Below are 10,827 nucleotides of genomic sequence, written 5' to 3' on the forward strand. Positions count from 1 at the left end.
CTGAAGGCCTGTGACTGGTGGTGTGCTTCAGAGATCGATGCTTGGCCATTACTGTTTATGGTTTATATCAATGATTTGGATGAGAAAGTGCAAGGCATGATTAGTAAATTTCCAGATGGCACTATCATGGGTGGTATCGTAAATAGCGAAGTTGATTATCAAAAATGACAGTAGGATCTTCATCAGTTGGGCAAGTGGACTGAGGAATGATTAATAGAGTTTATTGCAGGTAAGTGTGAGAAGTTGCATCTTGGTTTGTCAAACCAGGACAGGACTTTCACAGTGAATGGCAGGTCCCTGGGGAGTGTTGGAGAACAGACAGATCGAGGAGTGCAGGTACATAGTTCCTTAAAAATGGCGTCACATGTAGATCGGATGCTCAAGAAGACTTTCGATATATTGCCCTCCATCAGTCAAGATATTGAGCATAGAAGTGGGGATGTTTTGTCACAGTTGTACAAAACAGGCTGCATTTGGAGTATTGTGTTCAGTTTTCTTTACCCTGCTATAGGAAGGATGTTGTTAAGCCGGAAAGAGTGCAGAGAAGGTATACAAGGATATTACAAAGACTGAGTTATAGGGAGAGATTGGGTAGGCTAAGGCTTTTTATTCCTTGGAGCACAGGAGGCTGAGGGCTGATCTTATGGAGGTGTATAAGATAATGAGGCAAATAGATAGGGTGTATGCATATTTCATGCAAAGTAGGGAGTGTTAAAGTGTTTGGCAACCGGGAGACACGCAGCCCAAGGCAGACTGAGTGAAGGTGTTAGGCGAAATGATCGCTGAGTCTGCGCTTGGTCACGCTGATATAAAGTCCACACTGAGAACAGCGGATATAGTAGATATAAACATAGAAACATAGAAAATAGGTGCAGGAGTAGGCCATTCGGCCCTTCGAGCCTGCACCGCCATTCAATATGATCATGGCTGATCATCCAACTCGGTATCCTGTACCTGCCTTCTCTCCATACCCCCTGATCCCTTTAGCCACAAGGGCCACATCTAACTCACTCTTAAATATAGCCAATGAACTGGCCTCAACTACCTTCTGTGGCAGAGAATTCCACAGATTCACCACTTTCTGTGTGAAAAATGTTTTCCTCATCTCGGTCCTAAAAGATTTCCCCCTTATCCTTAAACTGTGACCCCTTGTTCTGGATAAGGTGATGTGGACTCCTATATATCAGCGAGACCAAGCGCAGGCTCGGCGATCGTTTCACTGAACACCTGCGCTCAGTCCGCCCGGGCCCACGTGATCTCCCAGTTGCTAACCATTTTAACTCCCCCTCCCATTCCCATACTGACCTTTCTGTCCTGGGCCTCAGCCAACAATGAACCATTGTACATTTCCTTGATGTTGGTCTGCTTTGATATCTCCTTTTCACACCTTGCATGCTCCTTGTATCCTTCCATATCTCTAGTTTCCCTTTCCCCCTGATTCTCAGTCTGAAGAAAGTTCTTGGCCCGAAACGTCAGCCATTCCTTCTCTCCAGAGATGCTGCCTCTCCCGCTGAGTTACTCCAGCATTTTGTGCCTATCTTTGGTGTAAACCAGCTATCTGCAATTCCTACCTACGCTTGTATTCAAAGAATAGTGGATCAGCTGTGTTGTAGAAATTTAAGTTAGTTTAATTAAGTTATTTAAGTTAGTTATTTGTTTTCGAATGAAAAATAGTAGAATCATAATCCAAATTTATCATTGTAATGTCCATTTAAAAAAAAAATACATATGGCACCATTTACACTTTTTTCTGAAAGACCTAAGCAATTTACTGCACATGGAGCTTTTTTTATTATTGATGTAATAATACAGGAAATACTTAGCAGATCAGGCAGCAACTATGAAAGATTTTCACAACAGTAAACTGGCATGAGAACGCACAAGAAATGTTTGTTTCTATCTCCACAGATGTTGCATGTTTAGTTTAGAGATACAGCAGTGAAACAGGCCCTTAGGTCCACCAAGTCTGCACCGACCAACGATTACCTGTACACTAGTTCTATCCTACACATTAGGGACAATTTACAGAAGCCAAATAACCTACAAACATGTACATCTTTGGAATGTGGAGGAAGCCTGAGTACCCCGAGAAAACCCAAGCCATCACAGGGAGAACATACAAACTCTAGACAGTACCCGTAGTCAGGAATGAACCCAGCGCTGCAAGGTGGCAACTCTACTGCTGCGCCGCTGTGCTGACAGCATTTTTTTGTTTATTTCACGTTCCCTGCATTGTTTTTTTGTGCTATTAGGCTACTGTTGTAAAAAACAGTCACCTTACACACAGCAGATTCCCATATGTGGTATTGTGATAATGACCAGGCCTTCCCTTATTGAGGAATAAACACCTGAAACAATACTGAAAATAATATATTTGAAAATAGAGGCATTGTTTTAGTTTTCATTTTACCTGAGAGAGCAGAAAAAAATCTTGATATAACATCTAATTTGAAGAGTTAACCTTGCGTATACCATTCTCAATGCTGTGTCATCTCTGACTTTTGGTATCAAATTACTCAATTGTGACAGGCAAGAATGTAACCAATTGAGCCTGCTGACATTTTAATATTGTGGCAAATGCAAAATCTTAGTCGAAGTTAATCAGTGTTATAATGCTGAATTTATTTCACATGTTGTTCTAGTTGGTAAATAATTCCGTTACAAAACTCAATATGACTTCTTCAGCAGATGCAGAATTTTTGCTTTATTCGGTATCTTTTCTGTTCACACAGGTTTCAAAGGCAAATCAAAGCCCAATCTTTTAAAACAAGAGACCAGCAGTGTTGCTTGTGGCCTACGTATCTTGTTTCGTATGTACACAGATAAAAAGCGGAGTGATGCCTGGGCGGAAGTTCAGCATAGATTACTTAAGTAAGTAGCAATTCTTATGACTAGTTATAAAATTAGCAGTTGGTTTTGATGCTTCTGCTTCATTAAATGAACATTATGAAAAAATAGAAGAGGGTAAATAAAATCATACACATTACCCAGGTTCCTACCGGGATAAATATGCCAATTTTCAGGATTTTTGTGCAAACCTGCTGCTTTTACTGGTGATTTGTGAACTGCTCATCAATGTTGATGGAAGAAGGGCCTCGATCCGAAACGTCACCCATTCTCTCCAGAGATGCTGCCTGTCCTGCTGAGTTACATCAGCATTTTATGTTTATCTTCAGTGGAAACCAGCATCGGCAGTTCCTTCCCACACATTGATCTCAGAGTACAGTCGTACAAACTTGCAGTGATTCACAAGCCCTCACGACTGTGCCCGGTTAGGCTTCGCATTGGAACAATGATACCATTTAAATGAATGAAAGGACTTGCCAGGTAATAGCTAATTTATATATTTAATTATGTAAGAAAGAACTGCAGATGCTGGTTTAAATTGAAGGTAGACGCAAATTACTGGAGTAACTCAGGCAGTAACTCTGGAGAGAAGGAATGGGTGACATTTTGGGTTAAGACCATTCAGGCTGATGCCAGGGGAGTGGGCGGGACAGAGATAGAATGTAGTCGGAGACAATAAGACTGGTGGGAGAACTGGGAAGGAGGAGGGGATGGAGAGAGATGGAAAGCAAGGGCTACTTGAAGTTAGAGGTCAATGTTTGTACCGCTGGGGTGTAAGCTACCCAAGCAAAATATGAGTTGCTAGTCCTCCAATAAGCGAGTTCGGTATTCCGACTGCGCATGCCCAGATTATAGGTCACTCGCGATAAACATTCTCGACATTCTCTGTGCTGCTGCGTGTGTGCAGGCCTGCATTTCGTCCATAATCAGGGTTGGGCCCGGGTCTCCAGCGCTGCGGGCACTGTTGAGTTGCTGCTGGGCCGTCCCCGTCCCCTCCCGGCTGTCGCGTCCCTGTCCCGGGGCGGCCGTAGGTGTCCGGGGTGGCCCTGGGCTGGCGGTTCGCTTGTCTTTGCCTGTCCCTTCGGGTTGGCCAGCAGCACCTGGGCTGGCAGTGCGCCGGCCCGGAGCGGTGGTGGCCCCGGATTTGCAGCCGCCACGGGGGGGGGGGGGGGGGGGGGGGGCGCTGGCCCTGGCTCGTCTCGGCTCTGCTCCAGCTCCCGGGGGGCCCGTTCCCCGGCTCCCGGGGATCGTCGGCTGCGCCTCTTGCCTTGTCCAGTGGCTGTCGGGTAGCCCCCTCGGTGCCGGCAGGGGCCGAGCACGTGTCATCGGGGATGCACACAAGATGCTGCGATGGCTCGGCGAGTCTGGCAACATCTCTGGAGAAGTGTCTCGACCCGAAACGCCAGCCATTCCTTTTCTCCGGGGATGCTGCTGTCCCGCTGAGTTGCTGCAGCGTTTTGTGTGTGTCCCTGTTGATGGCTGGTGCTCGGCTTTTGCCAGCGCCGGGGGTTGGCCGGCGGCCACTGGGTGGAGCGGGAGGTGCGGCTGTCAGTCCCCGGCCCGTCAGAGAGCGGATTCCTTGAGAGTTGGAGCGAGATTGGGCTGGAGTTGGCGCTTCTTCTCCACGTTGGCTGAGGGTTGGCCCGGCGGGGTCGGCCGCTGCTGCTCCAGGCTGGTTCCTCGTCGCTCCGTGGTTGTCAGTTGGCCCAGCGAGGCAGGCGGAGTTGAGCTGGGGTTGGCGCTGCTTCTCCTCACTGGCTGTGGGCCTGGGATCACCGCTGCTCCGGGCCGGTGTCCCACCAGTCTAGGGTCACCCCCAGGGTCACTAGGGGGAGGGGGGGGGACCGGTGGGGGGACGGTCCAGTGGCGGTTCGGCAGCGCCTAGGACCCGGATTCGATCCTGTCTGCGGATCAGGCGCGGGTCGGTTTGCGCAGCAGCCGATAATGTCTCTCCGCCGGTCCAGTCTCTCCCCGTCTCCCACTCGCATCTGCCCCTTCTTTATCGCTGTGACACCCCGCTCTCCCGCTACCTAGCACCCGCGTTCCTCAGTTTAAATAATTTTACACATAAATTATGAATAAAGATAAGAATTTATACATCCAGCGCTTTGTTCGCTTTTTCTTTATTGCGCATGACCTTTGACAAATCCCATGATTCCTTGCGTTTTTCGGAATCCCAAATTCGCTTATTTGCGCTGGGCCTCACTCTGAAAATGGGGGAAGCCCAAGACAGAACAGTCAGATTGGGAATGGGGGAAATTAAACTGCTGAGCAACCAGGAGATCAGGTAGGTTAAGGCAGACTGACCGGAGGTGTTCAACGAAATGATCGTCGAGCATGCGCTGAGCCTTGCCGATGTACAGGAGTTGACACCTGGAATAGCGGATACAGTAGATGAGGTTGGAGGAGGTGTAGGTGAACCTCTGCCTCATCTGAAAAGACTGTCGGGTCCTTGGACGGTGTCGAGGGGGAAGGTAAAGGGACAGGTGTGTCATCTCCTGTGGTTGCTGGGGAAAGTACCTGGGAGGGGGTGGTTTGGGTGAGAAGGGACGAGTTGACCAGGAAATTGCGGAGGGAAAGGGGCTGAGATGGGAAGATGTGGCCAGTAGTGGGCTGCCTTGACCTACCTGATCTCCCAGTTGCTCAGCACTTTAACTTCCACTCCGTTCCCAATCTGACCTTTCTGTCCTGGGCGTCCTCCATTGTCAGAGTGAAGCCCAGCGCAAATTGGAGGAGCAGCACCTCATATTTTGCTTGGGTAGCTTACAGCAGTATGAACATTGACTTATCTAACTTCAAATAGCCCTAGCTTTCCCTCGCTCTCCATCCCCTCTCCCTTCCCAATTCCCCCACCAGTCTTACTGTCTCCGTCTACATTCTATCTCTGTACCGACCACTCCCGACATCAGTCTGAAGATGGGTCTCGACCTGAAAAGTCACCCATTCCTCCTCTCCAGAGATGTTGCTTGTCCCGCTTCTAGGATAATGCACATTTAATACTAATTTTGAGAATTGTACTTGATTGATTAATTCCTGCTATTTTCTTTCACTAGTGTTTGCAGTGAAGCTCTCAGCTACTTCCTGACACTTACCTCAGAAAGTCATCGAGAAGCCTGGACCAATCTCCTCCTACTATTTTTAACTAAAGTCCTCAAAATAGATGATGAAAGGGTAAGAAACAGACTTAAAATTCCAATTTCTGAAAACAAATTATTTTGTTATTTAAGGTCAGTGTTTGTAGTTCCGCTATCGCTACATATGACAATTAAACACTCCTGACTTGATATAGAGTCGTTCCTAGTTTTCAAAAGTGTGTGAGATGTTGGCTGAGGGTGGCTAGCAGTTAAACATATTGCGACAGATTTGCTTACCATTTTTACTAGAAACCTGTTGCTCTGGCTTACAAATCTGACGAACCTGTATTTCGTATAAACATTTATTTTCCAATGCCAAGGTATAATGAAGTTGCCTGTGAGTTGTTGACCTTTTCAAAAGATTTGTTTCCAACCTCGATCAACTCTTAAACCCCTCTTAAATACCAAGATCGTATCTGCCTCTATTAACCCCCATGCGAGCATGTCCCAGACAGCTAGGAGCATGTCCCAGACAGCTAGGAGACTGCAAGGTGACTTGGATAGGCTGGGTGAGTGGGCAAATGTTTGGCAGATGCAGTATAATGTGGATAAATGTGAGGTTATCCATTTTGGTGGCAAAAACAGGAAAGCAGACTATTATCTAAATGGTGGCCGTCTAGGAAAAGGGGAGATGCAGCGAGACCTGGGTGTCATGGTACACCAGTCATTGAAAGTGGGCATGCAGGTGCAGCAGGCAGTGAAGAAAGCGAATGGTATGTTAGCTTTCATAGCAAAAGGATTTGAGTATAGGAGCAGGGAGGTTCTACTGCAGTTGTGCAGGGTCTTGGTGAGACCACACCTGGAGTATTGCGTACAGTTTTGGTCTCCAAATCTGAGGAAGGACATTATTGCCATAGAGGGAGTGCAGAGAAGGTTCACCAGACTGATTCCTGGGATGTCAGGACTGTCTTATGAAGAAAGACTGGATAGACTTGGTTTATACTCTCTAGAATTTAGGAGATTGAGAGGGGATCTTATAGAAACTTACAAAATTCTTAAGGGGTTGGACAGGCTAGATGCAGGAAGATTGCTCCCGATGTTGGGGAAGTCCAGGACAAGGGGTCACAGCTTAAGGATAAGGGGGAAATCCTTTAAAACCGAGATGAGAAGAACTTTTTTCACACAGAGAGTGGTGAATCTCTGGAACTCCCTGCCACAGAGGGTAGTCGAGGCCAGTTCATTGGCTATATTTAAGACGGAGTTAGATGTGGCCCTTGTGGCTAAGGGGATCAGAGGGTATGGAGAGAAGGCAGGTACGGGATACTGAGTTGGATGATCAGCCATGATCATATTGAATGGCGGTGCAGGCTCGAAGGGCCGAATGGCCTACTCCTGCACCTAATTTCTATGTTTCTATCCACCACTCTGTGTAAAAAAAACCTTTCCCCACACATCACCTTTTAACTTTGTCCATCTCTTCCTAAAGCTATTCGCTCTTATCTCCAGAAATGCTGCCTGACCCACTGAGTTACTCCAGCTTCTTGTGTCATCAGGTCTTCATTCAGCCTCTGTTGCTGAAAACAATCCAAGTTTGTCCAACCTCTCCTTATATCTAGTAGCTTCTAATCCAAGCAGAATCTGGTAAACCTAAAGCCTCCACATCCTCCTTATAATGGGGTGCTCAGAACTGCACACAGTTCTCCCAATGCGGCCTAACCAAAGTCCTATAAAGATGCAACGTGAATTCCTGACTTATATTCAGTACGCCGACTGATGAAGGCAAGCATGAATACGTCCTTCTTACCACTCTATCTACTTGTATTGCCACTTTCAGGGAGCTGAAAAGCCACCTCTCCATGGTCTCCATGGTCTATCCACCGCATCTCCCCCTCCTACAGTTCGCCAGCAAGCTGTCCCTCTCCTTTCCAGTCCTTCAGCTTACGTGCCCCAGGAGGTTCCTCCCACAGCTGACCTTGAAGGCGCGGGAAGTTAGATCACCCCCCCCAATCCTACCAGCCCTTTGTCTAGCGTCCACCAGTGGCTTGGGGCCGGTGGTCGGAGGCGGCTCCCATCAAGAGGCCACGGCACGATGGTCCTTTTATTTTATTGAATTTTATTTTATTATTTTATTTGTTTTATTGAAATATGCCCATATCAGTCTTGCCATTCATCATTGTAACTAGTTCAGAGTGCCCATTGCCATCTTATCAGTGTAAATGGATTCAAGTTTCAGCAAAGCCATTGTATTAATATTGTGAGAAAATGGAGCAAATATCGCCCACACTTGTTAAGAGTTATGTCGATAACAGATTAACAAATATTTTTCCTTGCAGCAGCTTAATAGGCCCATAAACTCAATACACACAGATAATCTATAATGTCTTTTAAAAATTAAATAAATGAATAGCCGTAATACTAGCACAAAAGAAACATGAAGGTTAATTGTACAGAATATCAGTGCGTATCGGAACTGAGAAGCAAAGTAGCATTGAGGATATGGGGAACAGCTTGCATATGGCAACACCATTTGGTTTTACTTCAGTTCTGTTAGAATAGGTTGCATTTGAAAGTAATCAGATGATTCACAAATGGAATAGCATTAGGTGCATTGATTATACCGATAACAGATAACCAATATCTGCCCAACATGCACCTGAAGTCTTGCAAACCCTTCTGGTCTTCCGTTAAATCCCTGAAAGACTTTGACTCCAAGACTGAGTGACGCAGAGCCTGGAAAGATGCCAACACCAACAACGGAGAGGTCATCACAGACCCCACATTGAAACCACTGGGGTTTGACCTCCATCGCAAGCAATGGCTAACCCTGAACAGAATCAGCACCCTTCATGCAAGAACAGCCCATCACCTGCATAAGTGGGGGATGACAGACAGCCCTGCTTGCGACTGCGGACATCCAGAACAGACCATCCCACACATCGTGAATGATTGCTCGCTGAGGCTTTTTCCTCGTGGCATTAAAGCCATCCACCCAGTAACTGATGCTGTGTCCTGGCCTGACCTGGATGTCTACCATTGATCGACAACTTTAGGCTGTGCACGCCATACGCAATAAGAAGATGATTGATTATACCTGTTTAAATATGTGCAGAACTACTCTGTATTGATGTGTCCTTGGAATGATGTCATTTTAAAATGATCTATTCTCTCTGTTTCCATTACAGTTCAAGACCCATGCATCGAGGTATTACCCCCTTCTGTGTGAAATTATGCAGTTCAATCTGATTCCCGAGTTGAGAGCAGTTCTACGCAAATTTTATCTCCGAATTGGTTTAGTCTTTAAAATATCTCATCCGTCTGAGCAAGAGCATGGATCCACCAACAAGTAATGAAAATCGATCTTAGCCGGGGCATTTTTGTCTGTAAATCAGAAAAGGACCAGGCTTTTTGCCTGCTTTAATTCTCTCCTTATGCCTCAATCCCTCCTTGATCTTTTGAAAAGGATGGTGCTTACATCTGTTAATTTGACCTGCCTAGCGATGCACATAAGTGAACTGTAAACTTAGTTCAAACTGCTTTATTTCATTGAATTAATTATCTGAAGGTAAAGACTGAGTGCTGTCACGTGCTGAGCATGGAATCAACATTTTGTGGTTTAGTCACATTTTGGAATGTCGTGAGTGTGTCAATGCACACTGGGACTCAAAGACAGAACATGAACAGGACACAGTGAACATCCTATAATGGAGAAATATTTAAATGAATACTGTAGTTTGACAGTGAGTAATATATATACTGTAAGGGAAATAAAATCTTGTTGCATCTTACAGGCAGGTTGGAAAAGATAATTAATTTTGAATTTGTTATTGATACTAGCAGATCTCTTGAGCATTATCCAGTAATTACTTTTTGTTTGCACAGCTCAAGATCTTTAAGGTTATATTGACCATCCTTCTGTGAAATCTGTTGTACAGAGATACAAATCTGTAAAATACAATTTTAACACTATATAGTCCTTCTGGAATGGGTTTCTCTTATTTTTATTATTTTCTGTTAATGTGTTGGAGTCACTGCTATTTTGTTGTTCATTATATGCACTGGGTTGTTTTTGCTTTTGGCTTTTGTGAATATTTTAAAATTTTCTTTAATATTGCTCATGCAGATACAGCGGACCCCGGGAGCTTTGTGCTTGATTATTAGTGGAAGGAGGCACTAAGGCCATTACATTAATATAATTAGTGAAATGGTCACCCTGTCAATGAAGATGAGTTTTCCCCTACCTGTATATTACAGAATAGGGCCTATTATTTAAACAATATGATTGATCCTGTCAACTGGAACTTGAATCATTGCAAGTTGATCTGAGGTGCATCTGCACTGACAAAACTGTGTCCATGTTTGATGTAGGTTCTACTGTCTATGTATAAAATTGATGTTAAATTAAATATATTGAATAATGAATCAGTTTGGGATGATGAAATATATTGAAATCTAACTATTAAAAGGCTGTGAACTGGGCTTTAATAAAAACGAAATGGATACAAGAGTTCCAAGCATTCCTAGTCACTGTGGATGTAGAAAATAAATATTTGGAGAAGGATGAAATATATATGGTACAGACATGTAAAGTTTTCTATGTAAAAAAAAGTACAACTTTCTGTACAATATTGGTTATCATCTGGCGTATTCTAATCAGGTCATAGCTCAATAAAGTTTTGAACTCTCTTTTACCAGTGCAGTCCTATTTTGGTTGGTAATATGTTGACCTTTCATTTACATGATTTTCAGCATGCAGTGTTTAGATTTAACCTAAATGAACAATTTATATCTGCTGTCATTTTGAAGGACCTTGAATGTTTAAAGTGGGATTTTAAAGGATTTATGACGCTTCTAGTACTTTTAAAATACACATGTATCAGACACAGTAGAGGCAAGCACAGGAAGTAGA

The 10,827-nt window shown here is 44.7% G+C and overlaps 1 protein-coding gene across 4 annotated transcripts in view; it reads left to right on the top strand.

Annotated features, from left to right (window-relative positions):
- Positions 1-10,609, top strand: part of arfgef1 (ADP ribosylation factor guanine nucleotide exchange factor 1) — a 179,765-nt gene extending 169,156 nt beyond the window's left edge. For all 4 annotated transcript variants that reach the window (XM_033019361.1, XM_033019362.1, XM_033019364.1 and 1 more), the window contains 3 exons: positions 2,733-2,871; positions 5,901-6,018; positions 9,104-10,609. In XM_033019361.1, coding sequence (XP_032875252.1) covers positions 2,733-2,871; positions 5,901-6,018; positions 9,104-9,268 — 422 coding nt within the window. In that variant the 3' untranslated portion in view covers positions 9,269-10,609. The remainder of the gene's footprint in view (positions 1-2,732; positions 2,872-5,900; positions 6,019-9,103) is intronic.
- The last annotated feature ends 218 nt before the right edge of the window (positions 10,610-10,827 follow it).

Source organism: Amblyraja radiata, chromosome 4 (assembly GCF_010909765.2).
Source record: "Amblyraja radiata isolate CabotCenter1 chromosome 4, sAmbRad1.1.pri, whole genome shotgun sequence".
Classification (NCBI taxonomy): domain Eukaryota; kingdom Metazoa; phylum Chordata; class Chondrichthyes; order Rajiformes; family Rajidae; genus Amblyraja; species Amblyraja radiata.